The 24491-nt window shown below is 40.4% G+C and overlaps 1 protein-coding gene across 2 annotated transcripts in view; it reads right to left on the bottom strand.

The window, feature by feature from the left end:
- The window catches only part of ADAMTS19 (ADAM metallopeptidase with thrombospondin type 1 motif 19), a 248877-nt gene that overhangs the window by 141222 nt on the left and 83164 nt on the right, over nt 1-24491 (bottom strand). For both annotated transcript variants that reach the window (XM_060235511.1, XM_060235510.1), the window contains exon 7: nt 832-875. In XM_060235511.1, the coding sequence (XP_060091494.1) occupies nt 832-875 (44 nt within the window). The remainder of the gene's footprint in view (nt 1-831; nt 876-24491) is intronic.

Genomic DNA, 24491 nt, shown 5'->3' on the forward strand with positions numbered 1-24491 from the left:
AAGCAGTATTTTCCAAACCACTCAGACAGGCACCTGCACGCCTGCAGTGAATGTTACTCCAGTTGCAGAAATATGACTTTCCAAAATGTTCCTGGCAAGGAAACACTTATTACAGATACATTATCAAGAGCAGCACAACCTCAACCCCAAACAACATCAATACAAAATAAAAAATAGTGGGATGGACACTATAAGCACAATTGACATGGATCTCATGACACAACTGAACCACAGCACAAACCAAGATCCTCAACCACAGCCCCTGCTTAAATTTACACACATATTCTGGCAGCAATGGAAGGTGCAAGTAGACCTCAGTCTGCAGTCATATTGGCCCATGCAAGGCTATTTCTTTACAGGCTCTTTCTTACATGCCCAGAAAAATGCTGATAGCCACTTTGGGGCCAGGAAGCAATTTTTCTCCAGGCCAGTTTAGCCAGGGATCCTAGAGGTTTTCTGCCATCTTATAGGCATGGTCACGGAGGGGAGGGGGTGCGAGGGGGGGGTATTTGTGAATTTCTTGCATTGTGCAGGGTGTTGGAGTAGATGACCCTGGAGGTCCCTTCCAACTCTATGATTCTATTATTCAACAACTTTACAGGATGGTCTCATGATGACAAGTGCCAAGATTATCATAGCCGCCAACATGAGAACAGAAATACTTTGTTCTCTTCACACAGGTCATACCAAGGCATTCAGAGGACAAAGGCAAAGCTCCCTTTGTCAGCTACCAATATCTGATTGTGAACCATTATTATATTTAACCAATTCTCTGTCTGCAATTCTGCATTTCAAAGGCTTTACAATCTTTTTTTTCATATACATACTTACCAACAGTATCACATGGCTCATCCTTATGCACACAGAAATCCTTCCTAAAATTGGAGGGGAGAAAAGACAAATCTTTATGAAAAACTTGCTGCTGGAACACTAATGGCTGTGTGACCTACTTTGACAAATGTTAACGTCTTAATACAGGACTCTTCAAAAGAACATAATGAACAAAAATCTGAAATTAGCAATAACTCTTTAAGTTTAAACCTACTTAAATTAGTCTTTCAAATAATAACAATTTTCTTTCCACACAAAGCATAGGTGGAGTCTGGATTGTAATCAACAGTTGGTTATTTACCCTTGCTATAACTACCTGAAATTCACCACATTGCCACATTCAATTTCTCTCTTCTCTTACTGAAAGTGAAAATTACACCTATCATCATTTATTTAATATGGAGCAAAGAATATCAAACTGAGATATAACCGACAACACTTTAAATTGTGAGGAGAAAATTTAATAATCAAAAGCAAAAATAACAATAAAATAAAAGGGCAATTTTTTAAGGTCTTTAAAACAAGGTGATATGTTATATCCAGTGAGTACCTTCCACTGTGAAGAGCCTTGCTATGGTGAAAACTGTATTTAGTAAAAGGTATTCATTTAATCCTGTCTTATGTGTATAAAGAACAACAAAATGGTAGATATCACTATAAAATGAACTTTAAAAAGTAAATGCATTTGACAACTCAGTTCTTTCACAGTTTCTTTAGGCACCTAAATTAAGGTTTAGGTTATATATAAATACACTTGATAAATAAATATGAAATGTAAATATATTTAAATTTAATTGCTAAACTACTGTGTTAACTTTGTAATGCCTTAAGGCAGGTGCAAATATATTTGCAGTTTGGTATCTAGGATCTATTGTATGCTAATTTTACAAAAGCCTCCCATGGCTGCATAAGGTCGTTAATATTATTATGTATTATATGAATAAGAGGAAAACAAATATTCTATATAAATATTAAAATGATACTTGTATTTTGTCAAGATAAGAGAGGGTTTATTTGTACAACAGTGAATTACAAGATATGAGCATGTATCCTATCATTCTGCACAGAAAAGTGTGAAGCCTTCCTCCAGCCTATAGAACATTTTTCTAATTTAATTGGCTCTCAAAGAATAACTTAAATTGGAGGTAAGATACTGTTATATGCAGACTGAGATGCATTATTTTTGGCTGTTTCCATCCAGTGAAATACAGTACCAATAGTTTAATTTTGGGAGTTTGAGGAAACAAAACTGGTTTGGCAACTGCAATGTGCACTTGCATCCTGTTTCACACTGAAACAAATGTAATGTGTTCTCTAATTTCCAAGAACAAGGACTGTATTCCTTTGAGTACAGGCTTCCCAGTAAAAACCTATGATACTCTAAATACATATATAAATAATTCATTATTTGTTTCATTGTCTCATTATGTAGCGTCTGAATCTTAAGTACATATTGGATTGTTACTGAAACAATCTTTTTCAGATCTTTTAACCTGATATGTTATTCTTGTCAAGTCATTTGTACCATAACCAGTACTTAATTATAACCAGTACCCTGGAATGTTGTTAAATCTAGAAGTACACTGAAGCGTATATTTAATTTTAACTTCTTACAAAACCATGCATATATGTGTATCACCAATAGGCTTCCCAACCCTCCCGCCCTGGCGGGGGACCCCAGGATTTCCACCCTCTTCCCCCGCTCCCCCAAAAAATGGAAGTGGGGGGAGAGGGGGGAAACGGCGCCGAGCCGCCGGATCCTGGAGCCGGCGAGGCCACCGCGCCACGCCGCTGCCGCCCCCTCCCCGCCCACCGCAGTTTCTCCTCCGAGATGGGCCCAGGCTGAGCCCATCTTGGAGGAGCAGCCAAGAGGCGGCAGCAGCGCAGGGGAGGGCGAGGCAGGCCAGGAGCATGGCGAGCCGCGAATCCGGGCCCTTCTAGGAAGCAGACTTGTGGCTCGCCACGCTCCCGGCCCGCCTCCACCCCCCCTCCGCTTCTGTCCCAGAGGCGGAGCGGGCAAGGCGGCAGCGGCGCGGCGGCCTCTTCTCTGCTCGCCGTGGCTGCTCCTCCGAGATGGGCTCAGGCTGAGCCCATCTCAGAGGAGCAGCCACGGCGAGCGGCGCAGAGGCGGCAGCTGCGGGCCGGCTCGCCATGCTCCCCGGCGCCGTTTCCCCCCTACCCCCTAGCTCCACCCCAGTGTCTCCTGGCTCCACCCCCAAAGTTCCCAGATATTTCTGGGGTTGGATTTGGCAACCCTAATCACCAAGCAGGACTTTTTTTGTCGAAAAAGCCCAGCAGGAACACATTTGCATATTAGGATGCACCCCCTGTCCCCAAGCCAGCTGGAACTGCATACCTGTGCGTTTCTTCTAAAAAAAAAAAAGCCCTGCCTCCAAGACACTTCTCAAAACTTTCATAGAAAGGCACAGTACATGGTAATATATGCCGTTTCCCCCTTATATTCTCCCTTCAAACTTTTCCTCCATCTCTCCCTCCATAATTTTACCAATCTTCTTGAATCCCAACAACCAATCAGCTTTCATCCTTACTTTTCTTCTCTTCTATTTCTCACAGTCTGGGTTGATAAGAAGAAGTATGTCTCTAGGTCAAGATAAGTATGTAGTTGTCATCGCTTCCCTTCTCACCTTCTGGGGAAGCATACAAGCATAGGTGTAAACTATGTGGGGGCTCGGGGGCTGGAGCCCCCCCTCCAGATTTTCCTGGCAGGGGCTAAGCCCCTGCCAGGCAACCAACACAAGACTTGGGGCTTCAAAGGCATGAATGGGGTGATAAAGGCTATGTGTGATTTTTCCTCTGAGCTGCAAAGTCAGTTTAATGACTTTACAACTTCAACTTCTTAGAAATACTAATTGAGCTAAAACAGACACAAATGAATTAGAAGGATGATGTCAATATGCATATTAACCAGTGTTGGTAAACTCTAATTGGGTAAATGAATACATTGGCAGACCTGAGCCAAGGGGGTGAGGAGAGGAGATCTGGTAACTTTCTTTCCTGGCATAGCTCTCGCAGCACACATGAGATACAGACTAATCTGGGACTTCCAGTTTCAGCGACCCGGCATTAGGAGTGGCTCGGATCGGCGCGTCCAGAGCCACTCCTAAATCAAGCAGTAGAGGGGTCTCCCCTGCTTGGGAGACTCAATTCTGGGACCCAGGAGGGGTCCTGGAAGGCAGATGGGAGTGTGGGACAGGGGTGACAGTGGTGGCTGCCTCCCGATTCCGGCTCGCCATAAGCCTCACTGTTCCGATCGCCATTTTTAAATGGTACAGGGGTTGACTACCGGACTTCTACTTTTCTTCTTTCTAACTAGCGACTCTGCATGAATTGAACAAGCTGCATCATCTTAATGAAGATTTTAAGTGCTCTTTTATTTCAAATATCGGATTTTGAGGTATACCTTCTCTAAGCAGGGAGAGTGGAGAGTTGGGATTGAAGAGGAACTTTGGCAGAGGCAAAGGTTGAGAAAATGGGAGGGAGGAACTCTCTCTCCTTCTCCTCCAAGGTTTCCAAAAGTTCCTGCCTAATCTGGTATGTTTATAACCCTTGCATGAGAAGTATGAAGAACACCAGTTAAAAATATAGAAAAGACTTGATGGCTGAATTGAACTGATTTGTTTTAAATTTCCTTCTGGATGACTTGGCTTTGGAAAAATTCCCTGTTAATATATTTGGATAAGAAGGACAGCTGGCATAAGAAGCAATTTGAAGGTTGTGCTGAAGTGCTCTGAACTAATTTTTGTGAGCTTCAAACAGACATTTAAACCTTTCTGGGCTGTGTATATCAGACTATAAAATATAATTAGATTGTTGGCTGAAGGAAGAATACCTGTGCAAACCTTTGAAGTGGATTATAAACCTCTGATGGTGGATGTTATGAATATAACCTACTAAATCTGGTTCAATTTTCCATATGCTTTGAATATTTTTGGGGTTTTTTATTTTTAAATTCATTTTTCCCATTTTTTCCTTGTTTTTCATATCATATTTGGAGTTTTTTCTTTTTTCTTTTCTGTTTCTGGGAGTATCTGGATTATTTTGCTCTGGATTATTCTATTTTTCTTCTTTTTTCTCTTGGGCTGTTTGGTTATTTTTTAATTATTGATTTCACCTGTGGATTACAAATGGGGCACCCAGCCCTGGATTACAATTTATGATTTGGAACAGTTGGATGAACATGTTACGTCTTGGATTTTTTTGAACTATCATTGTTAAAAGAGACATTATAGTGAACTGCTGTTGTTTCAGTGAGTGGAATTGTTTGGCTAGGAGGCACTAAGGATGTTGTGTTAAAAAGATCTTGTTTATTATAAGTTTTATCATTGTTCTGGGTCTGGTGAATTGTTGATACTAGCTAGAATGCTGTTCTCCTAAAATTATTGTGTAACACTGGTATTGTTTGGCAGATACTAGCTTATCTAATATACACAAAATACTTAGTTCCAAAACAAATCTTCAAGAGGCAGTATAAGATCCTTGTAGTTGTGAGTGTAAATATATTAATAAGGATGGAAAATAAAGCCATGATTGGCTTTAAAGAAACAATTAAAAAAAAGGACAATCAAGAAGGTAAACCACCAATCCCATCACCCAGTTCTGCATCTTGTCCAGGGAAAGAAGAGTTTGATCAAGTCAAGAGAGTACCATCAAGCTTTACGAGACGGAACAAACTGCCTAGCGAAATTCACTTGAAACTTACAAGAAAGAGGACCAGAGATGATAATTTGAAGCAAGCAAGAGATAAACAAATGATCATAGCAGGAAATACAGTGAAAATCTTGAGAGAGGTACCATGGCCAGTGGAACAAAACAGGAGAGAATACCAAACTTTGACAAGTTTTCTGAGGGAAAGAGAAATACCCTATACATGGCTAATGTTGGAAGGCTTCCTTTTTACTTATGAAGATAATAGGTATAGGATAAATTCTATTTTCAAAGCGCAGAATTTTCTGAACAGAGTGAAGGAAAAAGAGGGGAAGGAAAAGAAGGATAATGAAGATGAAGAAGAAAGCTCTGGTGAAGAGGACCCAAATGAACCAAGGAAATACCCAACAAGATTACAGACTAAAAAAGATAAAAAAAGATAGTGATAAGAAAAATTCATAATGGCATCAATAATTTCTATTAACATGAATGGACTTAATTCTCCTGTCAAAAGGAGGAGGAAGACTTTTAGATACCTGACAAAATTGGAAATGGACATAATTGCTTACAAGAAACCCATATTTTAGCTAAAGATCAACACCTTCTGAAAAATAAAAAAACTTGGCAATTTGTTTATAGCAACAGACATGAATAAAAAGAAAAAGGGAGCAGCAACTTATGTTAAGGATAAATTCAACCCACAACTACAGTATGCTTTGGAAGATGGAAGAATTCTTTTAGTGGAAGTCACGGTAAAAAATAAATAAATTCTACTGCCAAATATTTATGCTCCACATAACCACCAAGAGATTTACATTTTAAGTTATCAAATCTAGAATATGCAGAACATTGCATAGTAGAAGACTTCAATACAGTTTCTGACAGACAATTGGACAAAAAAATACATAAACTTGCTAAAAGCAAAAGTCCTCAACTACCAATAAGTTTTTGGAAGCTAGTAGAAGAACTGGATCTGGTTGATGTATGGAGAACAAGATATCCAAATTCGAAAGACTTTACCTACTACTCTGCCAGTCATCAAACGTGGTCAAGAGTAGACATGTGCTGGTTCTCAGCAAATCTGGTTAAAGATTTAGTTGAGACAGAAATTCAAACAAGAGTTATATCAGACCATAGTCCTGTAATGGTGAAACTCAAAGGTACACAAATGAGAAGGTCATGGAGGTTAAATATTTCTATCTTGAAAGATAAAGACTTTCTTAAAGAATCTAAGGTTGAAATGGAATCTTTTTTTAAAACAGAACATAACTTGAGATGTAAAGATGCAAGTAGTTTGGGATACATCTAAAGCATACTACAGGGGCCTTGCAATCAGATATAGTGCAAAGAAGAAAGAACTTAAATATAGTGCAAAGAAGAAAGAACTTTTTCAAAAATTAATGTTGCAAGCAGGACAAGCTGAAAAGAATTTAAAAGCACAACCGACAAGACAGGAGTTTCAAAATAAGGGGAAGTAGCATTATTCTTTGCGGATGCAGAGAAAGCATTTGATAATCTAAACTGGGACTTTATGTTTGCAGTAATGGAGAAAACGGAGTTGGGAGAAGAATTTATAAGGATGATAAAAGCAATATATACTGAACAACACGCAAGGTTATGTATAAATGCAGACCTTACAGAAGATGTGATAGTTAGTAAAGGTACAAGACAAGGATGCCCGCTCTCTCCACTGTTGTTTATAATGACACTTGAAATTTTGCTGATGAAAATTCAAGAAGACAAAGAAATAGAAGGATTAAAAATAAAAGGTTTTACCTATAAATATAGAGCATTTGCAGATGATATAATGTTTATAAATGAAAATCCAACTCATGTAACACCCTTGCTGTTAGCTAAAATACAAGAATATGGAGAATTGGCGGGATTTTATATAAATAAAGAAAAATTTTATGTAAGAATATGCAAGTAAGTAAGCAAAAGGAGTTACAAAAGCTAACGGTTTGTGAAGTTACTTCGAAGGTAAAATATTGGGTGTGGAGATAACAATGAAGAATATTGATTTGTTTAAAAATAATTATGAGAAGCTATGGCGTAAAATGGATAAAGACATGATAAAATGGAATAAACTTAATTTGTCATTGCTGGGAAGAACTGCTGCAATTAAAATGAACATTTTACCAAGAATAATGTATTTATTTCAAACTATTCCAATTGTGAAGGACAGTAAACAGTTTAACAGATGCTAGAGGAAGATCTCAGAATTTGTGTGGGTAGGGAAGAAACCAAGGATCAAAATGAAAATTTTAACAGATGCAAAAGAGAGAGGAAGATTCCAATTACCAGATTTAAAACTATATCATGAAGCATTCTGGTTAGTGTGGATAAAAGAATGGGTGATGCTACTAAACAAAAAACTTTTGGTGTTGGAAGGTCATGGAAATAAATTCAGCTGGCACGCTTATATGTACTATGGAAAAAAGAAGATGGATGGTTTTTTTCTCTCATCATTATATAAGAAATAATCTGTTGAATACGTGGATGAAATATAAGAAATATGGTGATGAAAGGAAACCATTATGGATAGTGCCAGCAGAAGTGATAAAAATAACGGCTGAAGTGGGTGAAGAAAAGTGGTTGTCATATAATCAGCTATTAAAAATACAAGGCGGTAAAATAGAGCTGAAAACTGTGAAAGAGTTGAACAATAAATATAATTGGTTTCGAATGCAACAAATAAAGAGTTTGGTGGAAAAAGACATTGAAGGAATAAGAAAAGAACAAACAGAAATGGAAATAGTTCTGCTTGGATATAACGAAAAATTAATTTCAAAATTATACAAACTGCTTTTAAAATGGTCTACAGAAGATGAAGTAGTGAAATCACAAATGATTAATTGGGCAATTAATGCAAATAAAGAAATACAGATGGAAACTTGGGAATATCTTTGGAAGAATTCTATAAAGCTTTCAACATGTCAAAGTATTAAAGAGAACTGTTTTAAAATGATGTACAGATGGTATATAACTCCTAAAAAGTTGGCAAAGATGAACAATAAGATGTCAGATAGATGTTGGAAGTGTAAAAAACATGAAGGTTCTTTTTACCATATGTGGTGGACTTGTGAAAGAGCAAAAAAGTATTGGCAGATGATCCAACAAGAAATATCTAGGATCTTGGGATACAAAATGAAGAAAGTTGCAGAGACTTTTCTGTTGGGATTATATATGAAAAAATTTCTGAAAGAAGATAGAACTATAATTTGGTACTTGCTCTCAGCTGCTAGGACATTGTATGCGCAATTGTGGAAGCAAAAAAGAATACCAGAGAAATGGAATTGAATTATAAAAGTTATAACATGGAGTGAAATGGACAAATTGACAAGAATTTTAAGAGACTATGATCTAGAAACTTTTAAGTTGGAGTGGAAGAAGTTTAGAAGTTATATAGAAAAAGAATGGAAAATAAAAAGACATTGGACAATTTTTGATAATGATTAAGTCTTAAAAGAAAGAAAAATAGATTTTTTTTGTTTTATTAGTTAAGGGTACCTTTAAATATTAGCATTTTAAGTATATAACACCGGCGGGGGTCAAGTAACAGATGGAGGAGGGGTTAGAAAAGTAATATATGGGATAGTTAAAAAGAAGTAATTAATAATGTAAGAATTGATTGTTACCATATGTTACTGGAATAAAATTGTTTTAAACGGAAGGAGTTTCAAAATAAGGTCAAAGAAACACAACATCAACTCAATTTATTACTTATAGAGGAGATGGAGATAAAATTGAGATTTGCAAGACAAAACGTTTTTGAATATGCTAATAAACCTGGAAGGTGGTTGGCCTATAGAATGAGAAAAGAGAATGCCAAAAGAATAATACCGGTTCTGAAAGACGAGAATAACAAAGAGAAAGTTCAAAGACAGGAGATATGTCAAATTGTGGAACAATTTTACAGAAAATTATATGAAGATAAACAAGTTCATAAGGCAGATTTAGAAGAATATATTAGTCAAAATAACCTTAATAAATTTAGAGAAGAACAATGAAAAAATTAAATGAATCAATAACAAGGGAACTGGGAGATACGATGGCATCGCAAAGAATGGAAAAACTCCGGGTCCAGATGCATTGCCTGCAGAATTTTACAAAGCTTATGAGGAGTCCTTATTGTTACCATTTAAACGTCTCCTTGAAAGGATTCAGGATGAAGCCCAAATACCAGACACTTGGCAAGAAGCCACAATATCCTTAATTCCAAAAGAAGTTGCAGATTTGAAAGATATTAAAAATTATCGTTCAATCTCTCTTTTGAATGTGGACTATAAAATTTTTGCAGCAATATTGGCACAATGCCTGAAGAAAGTTCTACAGTCCACAATACATCAAGACCAGGCTTGATATCTTCCTAAAAGGTATTTGAAAGACAGTGTTAGAACAGTCTGTAATATATTGGAATATTATGAGATTCATCTAGAAAAACAATTGGCATTAATCTGTTTGGATGCTGAGAAGACCTTTGATAATGACCGTTGGCAATTTATGCTGCAACAATTGAAGGGAATGGAATGTGGTGAGAGCAATAGAATCAATATACTCCTCCCAAAGAGCAAGCGTGATGGTGAATGGTGAATTAACAAAATCAATTGATATCCTAAGAGGTACAAGACAAGGTTGCCCATTGTCACCACTCTTTATGTTATGCTTAGAGATACTGAATAACCAGATAAGAGAAGACACAAATATTAAGGGCGCGGTGGTAAAGGCTGAACAATATAAATTGAGAGCCTTTGCAGATGACCTGCTTTTTATACTAGAGCAACCAATAGATTCAACTGACTGTCTTATAAATAAGATTAACCAATTTGGCTGCCGGGCACAACTGAAGATCCACTATCATAAAACAAAATTTCTGACAAAAAATATGATGGTAGAGCAAATTCAACTTCTTCAACAAAAGTCAGGATTTTTGTATGAGAAAAGAATCAAATATTTAGGTGTACTTATCTCAAATAAATGTAGTAGTTTAAAAATTGATAATTATGATAAAGAGATTTAAAAAGATTTGAAAAAATGGCAAGATTTGAATTTATCTTTGATGGGAAGAACAACTTTAATAAAGATGAATATTCTACCAAGGCTATTATTTCTATTCCAAACCATCCCAGTATTTTTAAATAGTGTTTTTTTTCAAGAACTGAACAAGATGGTTTCTAAATATATTTGGCACGGCAAAAAACCTAGAATCAAACTAAAGATACTGCAAGATTCTAAATTGAGAGCAGGTATGGGCCTTCCAGACTGGCAACTGTATTATAAAGCTTCTATGCTCCTGTGGGTAAGAGACTGGATACTATTGAATGACAAGAGACAACTGTTGTTAGAGGGACACGATCTTAATTTGGGCTGGCATGCATATTTATGGTATCAAAAACTTGAAGGACATTCTTATTTTAAGAATCATTGGTTCCAGAAATCTTTGTACCATGGTCATGGTTAAAAATGAGAATTTTTCAGAAAATTCCAAGATGGGTATTCCCAGTGGAAGCATTTACTCCTCCAAATCTCTTAAAACCTAATCTTTTCTGACAACCACCCAATCCCTGTAAGTAAGGGTTGACAAAACTGTTTTCAGTGTATCTGATGAAGTGTGCTAGCACAGGATAGCTTATACCCAGAATAAAACTTATTTAAGTCTTAAAGGTGTTACTGGACTCAAACTTTGTTCAACTTGTTCAATGATTGGAAAAGAAATTGCGGGGAAGACTAACACTGTATTGCTATGTTGCATACATATTGCTATAGTATTTGAGGGTTCTTTTGGCAGATAGATATTTTGTGTCTTCTTCAAGCCTGTGATTGTTTACATTCATTTAAGTGGGTGCTGAACCAGATCCTTTTGAAAATTAATGGCCCCTGCAAGCCTTTTTTTTTCTTCTCAAAGTGACTACACTCTTAGACTTGGTCAAGTAGGTGTGTATTGACAATTGTTCACCACCTAGGCATAGGGTTGCCAATCCCCAGTTTGGAGGCCCTCCCCATGCTTCAGGGTCATCAGAAAACAGCGGGGGGAGAGGGAAATGTTCCCTTAAAGCTTTTCTGAATTGCCTTTTACTGTCAAATTTGTGACCATTAGTTTGTTCTATGCACATGATATGTATATTTGCAGATCTTAAAGTGACTATTCTAAAAGTGAATTTCAAAAACAGGACACAGCAAGAGACCTCTGAGATACTACTATAATCACTGGCCAATTCCCACCCTTTTCTGGGTCTGGCCCGGTTCATGGGCATTGCTGGGAGGGGGGTGCTCCCTAAATTTATGAGGAGGGAGCTTCTCCATAAATTCATAGGTAGTGATAACAGAAGCCCCTCCCTGTGATGTCACTGGATCAAATATCTCTGGTTGAGCCCCAGCGCCCCCCCCCCCGAAATTGAAAAGTCTACGCCCGTGCATACAAGTGATTGTTCCTCACAATAGATTCAGTATTTTTTCCACTGACTAAATTTGCTAATGGAGACTGCAGTAGAAGCAGTTCTACTTCAAAAGAATAAAAATAACTTAGAATGTTTTCCCTCCTCACATTTCTCCTTGAAAGAGAGCATTGCTCTACTGGTTGTTGCTGTTCCTCAAACAGTAGGGAAAGGGAAGATGCCGAACTTAGTGCTAGATTTAGGGCTTTTTTTCTGCTGGCTAAATTTATAACAGCTTAACTTTACTCTGAGAGTTTGAGGGCTGATTTCCTGAATGGTGTTTTTGCACCATATACATGTCATAAGAACTTAAAGAACATAAGGATTATATTAAACCTCTAACTTTACCCAGAGGCAAAATTAATCTTGTTATCAGCACTGGTACTAAGAGTTCAACACAGGGTCAGTCTTAGATAATAGGCAAAAAATAGTAGTGCCAGTAGCTTCCATTAACCTCATATAGGATGAGGGTAGGATTGCCAAGTCCCTCTGCCGCTGTGGTGGGGGACTTGTTCCTTGCACATGTTTTGTGCATGCATTGCGATGATGTCACCTGGAAGTGACATCATTGCATCAGGGATATCACGCTGGGGACACTCTAGGATCCATGGTAAAACTCTATGGTGCCATTCCCAGTGCAACATCCCTGGTGTGATGACATCACTTCCGGGTGACATCATTGTGCTGGGGACACTGCATGCCAACGGGGCTCTTCGAAGGCAGGGATCCCCCCAGCGGCCTGCTCCTGACAGGTGGGCTGGGGCCCTCCAGGGCAGGGCATCCCCCAGCCCCAGTGGGAGCTTGGCAGCCCTAGATGAGGGCCAGCTGTTGCTAAGCCTTGGATGGGGGAGGTACCCATGGAGCAGCAGTATTTTAGTACCCCATCCTGGAGTTTTGCCCAAGGCCCCAGAATCACAAAGCATCCCTATGATTCATCATTATAATATATTTAAAAATGTAACTGAACACTAAAGGTTAAAGTATGCGATAAATTTAAAATTGTAGATCATCTATTCTTGAACACACTTAGCTTATAAAGCTACATAATAAATCACGAGTTGGATCCTAAGATTTGCTAGCTCTGCACATGGAAGGGAATTTCAAGCTTCCCCTTCCTACATAGCCCTGTTCCATCTGAAAAGTTGCTCTCAGATCAAGACAACCTTCTGAACTACATGGGATGCAGCATAAGTGGGACTTTATCTCAAGTAGAGAATAGGCAAAACTAGTGCCTTCCATTTGTTCAAGGATTCAACCTTAATTTGTTCTAAATTCATATATAGCATATTTGAACAGATTAAAAATTAAACATTGACTTAAGCAATACTAAAAGGTATCTTGTGCATAGTTTCAACATAAGAGGGTCCATTTGCTTTTAGCAAAAGCTATACATGACTCATCGAGCAACACTGCAATTTTATCAGTTTATAGATTTCATTTAGGCATCTCTGTAATAAAATATAGAGGACAATGCTAGCTCTGTTTGCTGTGGCTTCCATATGGATGGAAAGCATGGACATGTAAGATCCTGTCTCAATGCTGACTACTTAAAATTTAGATCTTGTTAAACTTTTTGATTGAAAAACATTAGTCTGAATTATTATATGAGAATGTACTTCACAAAAACATTTTGAATTATTGTCCCATTAATTATTTTTTTCGCTCTCACTCACCTTTTTTCCTTTTGTATCCTTAGAAGCTCATTGATTTATAAATTTTGAGCAGCAAACGACACTTATTTCTTCTTCTTTCTTTTTTTTGCAAAGGCTAAAAGGACTGAGAAAAATTTCACAATTGCTAGAGTGATCTTAGGATCCTTCTCACTGAGAAAAAACCCCAGGGTTTCCAGACCATGGGAGGGATGGTTGGTTGAATGAAACTTAATATAGTAATTTCTTTTAATCTCAAAAAAATCTGTATTCTAGCAGAGCATAGTGCAAATCTGTATTCTAGCAGAGCATAGTGCAGGCTACATAGATACATAGATACATTTAATATAAGTATTTAAGGTTTGATTTCAAGTGGTATGTTATTCCACTATAATTCCCATCTATCTATTATAATATCAGTAATATTTCATTTCCACATGCCTGCTAAAGTTAATTTAGCTCTGTGAAAATTGATGTTTGGCAACATGATAAGTGTTTGAATGACAGGAATAGTGTTTGAAACTGTGGATATTAATACTTAGAATTGTCCGTCTATTCTTTTAGTGACTTTTTTGCATTAAACTGGCATCTGTAGTCTACAGTGTTTCTCCCTTTGTCAGGACTCGGTTACCCATATTTGACTGTAATGTATAGTTAAGCTGCATTATATAGAATGTACATCTTAAGTTTTTGCTCTTTTCTTAATGTGCATAAAAGGTCAAATTACTTGAGTTAAATAATATTTTCAGCATTTAAAAAATTGCACACAGGCCCTGATTAAAGCTTTGCTCTTTTATGTTAGCATTTCTCCTCTATCATCTATGCATATGAAAACTTGGCTTAATGTTCCTGGTTGCTACCAGGGATCACGCCTTCTCAGTAGCAGCCCCCCACTGGTGGAACCAGCTGCCGGAAGAGATTAGGGCCTTGCGGGACCTTGCCCAGTTCTGCAAGGCTGTAAGACCACACTCTTCCAGTTTGCTTTTAGCTGACCTTCGAGACCTATATCAGCAGGAGGAATCCAGGAAATACTGCCATCATCGTAACTGAATAACACCAAAATGTTATTAGCACCAACTGTTTTAAATTGTTTTTATTAATTAATTGATTTTATTATTATGAGGTGCCAATGTGTTAGTCTTTTATTGTTATTATGACTAATGTTGTAAGCCGCCCTGAGTCTGCCTTGGCGGGCAGGGGGGGGTATAAATTTAATAAACTAATAAACTAAACTAAACTATTCGTAATAAAACCTGTGGCATGGTGGCAAATTCCAGCTTCCTCATTTGTTGGATGTGGGGTAGCCACTATTGGCTAATGAAAAGTCTGTCACCGTCTCTGGCCTCCCATTGGCTGACTTCCCTGCCCCCACGTACTGCAGGCCAAGGAATGTTGAACAAACCATCAAAACACTCTTACCTCAGAGAGAGACACATCTCTGATGCTTCTCTCTGTCTTCTCTATCAACTGGCCTCAGGTAGGACTGCCACTCTACTTCAGCCTCATAAAAGGAATCATAGCTGCCACTGGCAACAGACCACTGCCACCCTATCAATGGCCCACACGGGCAGCATCACACACACGCAGCTTCTGAAAGCCACTGAAATACCCAAAGAGCCTGACACCACCAGGCGTTTCCTCAGAGGGCATGGCTGTCCCACTTTTCCTTTCTTTCTGCTTCTTTCCTGTCACTTCCTCTTTCCCTCCTCCCCTCAGCTTTGCCCCAGGATGGTTGCCTGGGAAGGAGATTGGGAAGTCTCACAGAGTTGTTGTTCAGAACAAAGGGGGGAGGAGAAGAATGAGGAGAATGATGTAAACTGCTCCCCCCCCACACTGTGAAGACTGTTCTTTTCCCATGCAGAGATTGCAGGGTTGCCAACTCCAGTTTAGGAAATTCTTGGAGATTTAAGAAGTGGGGCTTAGAGAAGGTGGGGTTTGAGGAGGGGTAGGACCTAAGACAGGTGTAATGGAATTTCCTCCTGAGGAACTACTGTTGCCAATCTCCAGGTGAGGGCTGGAGTTCATACAGGATTACAACTGCTCTCCAGATGGCAGAGATCAGTTCCCCTTGAGGGGGTGGGAGACAGCAAGGGGGGAGCACTAACCCAAAGGTCTTTAGTGATACCTTTCCAGGTTGGTGGAAAATTCCTGGAGATTATGTGGTGGAGTTTGAGGAGGGCATATGAGTTAGGGTTTCAAAGTGGTGTCTGCCAAAACCAGGTTCTTGCTGTGGAAGCTGACTGGTTGATTTCAGACTAGTCATAGACTTTCAGCCTAACCTGCCTCACAGAGTTGTTGTTCAGATCAAAAGGGGAAGAGGAGAATGATGTAAGCTGCTTTGGTTCCCCCCACCACCACCACTGTGGAGAAAGACTGTCCTTTTCCCATTGAAAATCTGCAGGGAGGGGGGAGGCAATGGAAAGTCGAACTCAGAGGGGCAGATAAAGGGATGGAGATAGGGTTGTCAACTACAGGTTAGGAAATTCCTGAAGATTTAAGGGGCAGGGCCTGGAGAAGGTGGGGTTTGACGAGGGATGGGACCTCAGACAATGCCATTTCCTCCTAGGGAACTACTGTAGCCAATCACCAGGTGAGGGCTGGAGATCACTTAGAATTACAATTCCTCTCGAGGTACAGAGATCAATTCCCCTTGAGCTGTGTGTGGGGGGGGGAGTGAATGCCTTCACTTGGGTGGGTGGGAAGACAGCAAAGATGGGGGGGGGGGAATCCCCCAGAGCCTCCTTCTAGAGCCTGTTGTATGTTTCTTCACAATGGATCTTACTCCAAGTCTAATATAATAGCCTACAAGATATTAATCTACAACACTCTAATACAGAAAGCCCGGATTGGAAGCCTCAATAAAACAGCTCTGCTGTAGCATTAGGCCAAACATCCATCTTTCCCAAGTAGCTTATCAAGCACATAGTGGAGATAATTATATATTATTTCTGTATTAGACCCTTATTCAAGAGGGGCAACAGAACAACTTGTATGATTTATGACACATTTCTAATTTAGATGACTAATGGCAGAAAAGAATCTAAAGCAAGAACAGGCATCTACTAGTCTGTCATTTCCATAAATTATACTTTACTCATAAACTTTTTAAACTATTAAACACGGCCCTAGAAGAGGTCCTCGGGGCAACTCATATCCTAAATATTCAGTTTTTCCAGATAAAGCCTGCTATTATACAGGACTCTCTTCAAAGAAACGAATAAAACATGTATTTAGGTATGAAAGGAAAGACAGAGAAAATGACAAGGAAATGACAAGACAATTGTACGATCAATTCCAGCAGAAAGTCTCTACAGAACTGAAGTTAGCTATTTTGATTAAACTCTTCAGTCTCACATTATGTATTCTCCAATTACAAACCTAAACATACATACATGGAAATATGATCAGTTGAAATCACTTTCTTATACTTCCAAATAAATGTATTTAGGAATGAGTGCTTAACTAAATTGTGAGATACATGAATGGATCTCTGATGGAATTTCAAATGGCAAATACAGGCAGCAGGGTGGTATTCATGTGCTTGTGTGTTCTACCCCACCATGGGTAAACAATTTTGGACTCAGATCTATGTTGGAAAATGGCAAGGAAGGTTAATCTGAAATCTGAATTGATGGTCCCATGGCTCCTATTTACCATTAAAAAAAAAACCTTCACAACTTTTCTAACATTTCACCTAGTCTAATTCTGAAATGCCAGTATTTCTGAACCAATTGCAAAAATCTGGCTAGCAATCCTGTAACCATGAAAAGAATGCAAGAACCTGATATTCTCTATGATGGAATGGTACACACTGTGCTCATGGACCAAGAGCTGAGAGACCTGGACTCTGTTGTGATATGAGTATACAAGTGTTGTGTCTGTGGTGAACTAGATAAAGCTCTGTGCACCATTCAGTAAAAGTCAAACAAGCATGCTTCAGTCTTCTCTTAAATCAATGGTGGATATCCTACCGTCCATGCACAAAAGATAACCAAGTTTTTCCTCATTCTCTCCACTCCCACAGCCCCGTGAAGCCCAGAAAAATCATTTCTCAGGTTGCAGGATCTGTGAAGAGGAACAGCCTGTGACAGCTAAACTATGTGTTTTCTATCCAACCAGGTCAGCTGTTCTAGAAAAAAAATTAGCTGATCAAAAATTGCCATGAGAGCAGCAGGGTGGCAACAAGCAACCTTGTTTCCTTCCTTTGTGTTTTTTAAGGTGCTGAAGCAGCCATGGGGAGTGTTGATTCAGCACTTTAAAAGCCATGGAGAGAAGAAATAAGACTGTTTGCTGTCTTTATGCCATTGCAGTGATTTTTAAAATGCTAATTATTACTCTAAAATAGTGTGACAGCCATAGATTGAACCTGTGTCCACTTGCCTCCAAGCTTGCAAAAGAGAAAGGAAGATGTCTTTCATCCCCTTGTCCATCCTAACTCCAGCCCTTCAACTCATGAGCCTGTTTCTCCATGCAAGTGCTATGACCAGTGCTCCCTCTAAGCTGAGTCAGTGTGAGCTAGCTCATAGTTTTTTAGCCTCTGGGCTCACACATTTTTGTCTTCACTCATGAAGGATGGCCCCAGAGCAAGCTAATTTATGCTGCAGCCAAATCACTTGCTCACAACTTTAATGCTAGTAGCTCACAAAGTAGAATTTTTGCTCACAAGACTCCACAGCTTAGAGGAACATTGGCTATGACTGGGAATTATCTTTCTTTGGATCAGAAAAGGCTGCAGAAAAAGAGTTCTGTACACGGTGTGGTAAAGTGTCTCAAAATGTCTCTTACAGTATATATTTACTGTCAACTATAATTAAATTTGGGGTGGGGCATCTGTTGCAAAGATGGCAGAAGCACATTAGATGAACTCTCTCCCCTTACCATCTTATATCACTAACAAAAATTACCCTTGAGTGCTTCTGACTCCTGCTAGCTAATGGGGAAAACCACTGAAATCCGAGGGAAGCAATCCCCAACCAAAAATGCATCATTTAAGGCATTTCAAGCCTGACAATGGCAAGAGAGCTATGCCACACACACACAATTCAATGCCAAAATGGCCACCGCAGCAAACGAAATGGAAACAAACTCACCTGCATCATCCAAAAAAGATCTCCAAGATCTATTTGCTAATTTTAAGATGGACATGCTAGCAGAACTCAACTGACTTTTAAAACCCATGTCAGACCAATTGTCAGCTATACAATCTACTCTTCAAAAGGTCTGACACTTCTAATACTGCTTTTGAGAATAGCATGGCAAACAACAACAGTATTAGATACCTCCAGAAAAATGAAACTTGGGCTATGAAATGCATATTAGTGCTAGAACAGAGACTCAGAGAACCATCTATTAAGTTCTTAGGCTTTGGGGATCAAGCTGAAGGTAACTTGGAACTTTCCTCTTTTATATCCACCTGACAATCATGCAATTGGAGGGTGGAATAGAATGGAATAGCACCTATTATTTTAAACGCTTACAGAATTGGATCCTCACAATTCTCCAAAAAAGTGGACCTTGAGATATCCTTGTGGAATTCTTGGACATCAGAACAAAAAACATGGTATTAAGAGAAGCCAAATCAAAAAATGGTCTCCCTTTCAAAGATTCTTTGATCTCTACTTTCCCCCATTTACCTTCAGAGATTTTACAAATCAGGCATTCTCTTTAACCCATCACTACCCGACTAAATGAAGCAGCCATCAGATATCGTTGGATACTTTTAAATATTCAGTTTGATCACAAGAATGAGGACTCCCATGGTACTGATCAGCATCTTCACTTAAAGTGATTTTAGAACTATTTTACAGCATGCAAACCCCCGGACCATGCCTGGTTATATACAGTGAGATTCCACCCTACTGCAGACCCATAAGTACATTCAAACTTCTCCTCAGGCCCCCTATAGGTAGACCACGGCAGCCCAGCCAGCCAGCCTGCAGCTATTACAATCCTACCACTCTAGTGTCTATGCAGGGGTGTCAAACTCATTTGTTATGAGGGCCGGATCTGACATAAATGAGGCCTTGTTGGACTGAGCCATGTCGAGCCAAGCCGTATGTGTCCCTATTTAAGATTAGATAGCAGAGATATAAACTTTATAAAGGACACAGACAAACACAAAGTTTAAAAAGAAAAAAAAACCTTAAAATAAAACATGCTTAAAACATTAGCACTTGTTGGTTTTAAAGGTGCTTTCTTTGTATCTCTCCCATGGGATCCAGGGAACTGGGCAGAGGAAGTGCTGGCTCTTTCCAGGAGGGGAGGAGCCTCAGGCAATAGAAGGAAGAGAGGTTTGGCTCAGTAGCTCTGCTGTGCAATTGAGAGAGCCAGGCAAAGCAAGCTCTCCCTCCCCCCTTCCTCCCCAAGGGAGGAGTCTCAGGCAATGGAGAAAACAGAGACTTTGCTCTGTAACTCCTGTGCAATTGAGCAAGTCTTGCAAAGCAAGCTGTTATGCAGAAGGAAGCAAGAGAGAGGGAGAAGGAAGCAGATGACAGTCAATTGCTTGGGGGCCTGATAGGAGCCCTCTGAGGGCCTGATTTAGCCCCCAGGCCACATTGACACCCCTGGTCTACAGAGTTGAAGTTTATACATTGACACCCCTGGTCTACAGGGTTGAAGTTTATACAGTTCTAAGTTAATCAAGCCCAGACACAACAGCTACCTTTGGAAAAACTCTCAATGCGACACAACTCAATGCTTCTACAGGCTGATGATCTTGAATATGTTTATGACCTCCTATATGCTCTGAAGCTAGAGCTGGACACTGATCCACCAAGGAAAATCATCAAAAAGAAAACTGGAACTCACATCACCTCCCACAAGATGGAGCAAAATTCGCATTCCAGGGCAGCATGATGTCAGAAACCAAGTCAAAAAAAGTAGACTCTTAACTGTTCCTGAATACTGAATCAGTCAGTCAGTTTATTTATATGGCACCAAGCCAAAAAGAAGCCTAATCATTAAACAAATTTAAACGTGGCAAAATTATCCGTGGTTAATTTATTTATTTTATATTTATTTATATTAAGATTTATACCCCGCCCTTCTCACCTAGGTGTCTCAGGGCGGCTTACAACACAATAATTAAAACAATTTCAGTTTAAACAATTAAAATACCATTAAACCATAATTTAGTAAAAACAAGATAGAGTAAAAACCGGCGGCCTATAGATACATTTTTTCATCCAGGATATTTTGCATTGTCAGTTAATATCATAGGCCTGCCGGAAGAGGACTGTCTTACAGGCCCTGCGGAATTGCCCTAGATCCCGCAGGGCCCGCACCTCTTCCGGCAGTTGGTTCCACCAATAAGGTGCCGTTATTGAGTAGGCCCGATCCCTGGTGGATTTTAGGCGGGCCTCCTTTGGCCCGGGGACTACCAACAGGTTTTGTGAACCTGAACGTAGTACTCTCTGGGGAACGTGTGGGAAGAGACGGTCCCTAAGGTAGGCAGGTCCTAGGCCATATAGGGCTTTAAAGGTCATAACCAACACCTTGTACCGGACTCGGAATATTACTGGCAGCCAGTGCAGACCCTGGAGCCCCGGTCGAATGTGCTCCCATCTTGGGAGCCCTAATAACAGCCGGGCAGCAGCGTTCTGCACCAACTGCAGTTTCCGGGTTCGGCACAGGGGTAGCCCCATGTAGAGGGCATTACAGTAGTCCAGCCTCGAGGTGACCGTAGCATGAATCACTGTTGCCAGGTCGTCACGTTCCAGGAAGGGGGCCAACTGCCTCGCCCGCCTAAGATGAAAAAAAGCGGACTTGGCAGTGGCTGCTATCTGAGCCTCCATCGTCAATGAAGGCTCCAACAGCACCCCCAGGCTCTTAACCCTGCCCGACGCTGTTAATGGAGCGCCGTCAAAAACTGGCAGGGGGAGTTCCCTTCCCGGGCCGCAGCGACCTAAGCAAAGGACCTCTGTCTTCGCCGGGTTCAGTTTCAGCCCACTCAGCCTAAGCCACCTAGCCACTGCCTGTAACGCCCGGTCCAGATTTTCTGGGGCGCAGGCGGGCCGGCCGTCCATAAGCAGATAGAGCTGGGTGTCATCAGCATACTGATGGCAACCCAGCCCATACCCTCGGGCCATCTGGGCAAGGGGGCGCATATAGATGTTAAATAACATCGGGGAAAGCACCGCCCCTTGAGGCACCCCGCACTCAAGCGTGTGTCTCCGGGACAGTTCCTCCCCAATCGCCAGAATAGTAAAATTAGAATACTGAATCTTTTCTTGTTCTTTAACAGTTTAGTGGGCTGGTAACTGTTTAAATGTCGTTGTTGGCTTCAAGACTAATTAGTACACAGTACTGCTGGGCAAAGCGTAGGCTTCCCAACCCCCCCCCCCCGCCCTGCCGGGGGACCCCTGAAATTGCGCCCTCCTCCCCCGCTCTCCAAAACTCTGGAAGCGGGAGGGGGGAAGCGGGAAACTCTGGAAAGCGGGAACAGCGAGTCCTTCTCCGAGCCCATCTCGGTGCAGCAGCTACGGTGTGAAGCCGACAAGAGGCAGCAGCTCAGCAGCATCGCCTGCTCCACCTCTGAGGTAGAATGAGAGAAGGGGAGAGTGGAGGCCGGGGGGGGGGGAAAGAGCCACAGAACGGGACGAGTGTGAGCAGCTGTCCGCTCAACCGACGTTGCAAGTGGGGGAAGGGAGGCTGGGTCTGTCCTCCTCACCATCGCATTTGACCCAGCAGGAGCACTTTTAAGATCAACAAAGTTTTTTTTCTCTCTTCATCTGTGAGTGAGCGAGCGAGTGCGTGCTGGAGGTGAAGGGGAGCTATAAATGCCATCCTTTCTCACTCTCCTCGCAATTGTTTTCCCCAGCAGCACTGCATCTTTAAGATCAAGGAGGCTTCCCCCCCTCCTTGAGTTTTTCTGTGTGTTGGGGGTGAAGACTGTGCATGCTTCCCGCCCCCTTTCCTTTAAGATCAACCAAGTTTCCCCCTCCTCTTCCGTGTTTGTGTGTTTGCTGGAGGTGAGGGAAGGCTGTGCCAGCCAGTGTTTCACTTAACAGCAGGAGCACCTTTTAAGATTAACCAAATCCCCCCCCCCCTCTTCTGTGAGTGTTCTGGTGTGATGAGAGACTGTAAACATGGATGGTAAATTGTTTCAGTATATTTGGCTGTGTTCTTTTTTAGTCTCTCTGTGTTTTAAAAGTTCTATGTGTTCTGAAATTAGGAATGCTTATAATTTGTAGTTTGTACATTTTAATTTGGTAATTGGACTACTATATTTTGTGCCCTCTCAGCTGCCAGAAATAGCTGCTGAGAACACACCATTATAAATTGATGTTATGCAGGTTCCTTTATCTTTGTTTTTTAAGGAAGTTTTGTCCACAGATGAATTTGTTTTCTAGCCATTGTAAATTCAAATATTCACTAATGCAACCAGCCTTCTAGGAGAAACAACACCAAAAACACCCCAAGGTCTTGGTATGTACAGTAATTCTGTATATCCTTTTCAAGAGTTTTATCATTTTTGCAACTGAGTTTTCTGGTAATACAGTAGAGATAGGTGCCTCTATTTATGCTTAGAAGAGGAAAGTTTATTTCAAAATGACACCCTCACTCTCTACTATTTCATTACAAATGAAATGAACCTTTAAACTATTGGTTTCCCTTTTAAAATACCTATGGGATACTAATTATATATTTAGCATTTCTTAAAAGTTTGTTAAACTGAAGATGGAAATTTAAAAAATGTGTAACTGAAGAGCAATAGATTTTAAGCCATTCCTATATTTACTTCAACAGTATATTGGGTACAGTGTTAAGTCTATTACTACTGAATGAATTTAACAAAGTTTAAGCATATTGCAGTGGATTTCATTAAAAATGTAAAGGTAGTCCCCTGTGCCAGCACCAGTCGCTTTTCGACTCTGGGGTGACACTGCTTTCACAACGTTTTTATGACAGATTTTTTATGGGGTGGTTTGCCATTGCCTTCCCCAGTCATCAACACTTCCCTCCCCCCGCCCCCCGCCCTGCAAGCTGGGTACTCATTTTACCGACCTCCAAAGGATGGAAGGCTGAGTCAACCTGGAGCCGGCTATCTGAACCAGCTTCTGCTGGAATCGAACTCAGGTCGTGAGCAGAGGGCTCTGACTACAGTACTGCAGCTTTACCACTCTGTGCCACGGGGCTCTTAGGGCTCTGCTATGTCATCTTTTTCTCAAGATTTCACTGTCTCAGGAAACTTAGCAGTTCCTCTTCTTGCTTTCTTACCCATGCATACAAAGGTGTGACTTCTCAATCCATATAGTGAGAATCTCAGAATTAATAGGACAGCTTATTCTGTGGGCTGATGTCTAACTAGCATTCTTTGATTTCTTTGTTATTAAATGGCCTTCTCCATATTTCTGAATACTGTTTATAAAACATAAAGTGCTGGTTCAACACTCTAGTGTAGTGGTTTAGAGATTACCAAATCATGTGGAGAGGAGAAGGTGATAGGCATGTTTACCTCCCAGCTCACGCTTCTCCAGTGGCCAACAAAGATATGCCACAACCATTTGGAGAGGGGTGAGTGGGGAGAGACACAGTAAATCAGTTTTGCTAACTATCTGGAAACCAAAGAAGGGAACTACCTGGGGATCCTAAGCTTAAAAGGGTAAAGTGTAACCTAGAGTGCTAGACTAGGGTCTGGGAGATCTGGATTTGAATCCCCACTCTGCCAAGGAAACTTGCTGGGTAACATTGGAATACTCTCAACCTCTGATGGAAGCAGCTTTGGGTTCCCATGGAAGGTAGGATATAAATTAAGATTGCCAACCTCTAGGTGGTGGCTGGAGATCTGCTACTCAACAAATGTTTGAGTAGCAGAAAGCAATGTAAAGAGATAAATTTAAATTTGGAAGGAGGAAGTGACATCACAGGAAGGGAAGGGTTTGGGTGCAGTGTGCTGAAAGTGATACCATCG

Source organism: Heteronotia binoei, chromosome 4, assembly GCF_032191835.1.
Source record: "Heteronotia binoei isolate CCM8104 ecotype False Entrance Well chromosome 4, APGP_CSIRO_Hbin_v1, whole genome shotgun sequence".
NCBI lineage: Eukaryota > Metazoa > Chordata > Lepidosauria > Squamata > Gekkonidae > Heteronotia > Heteronotia binoei.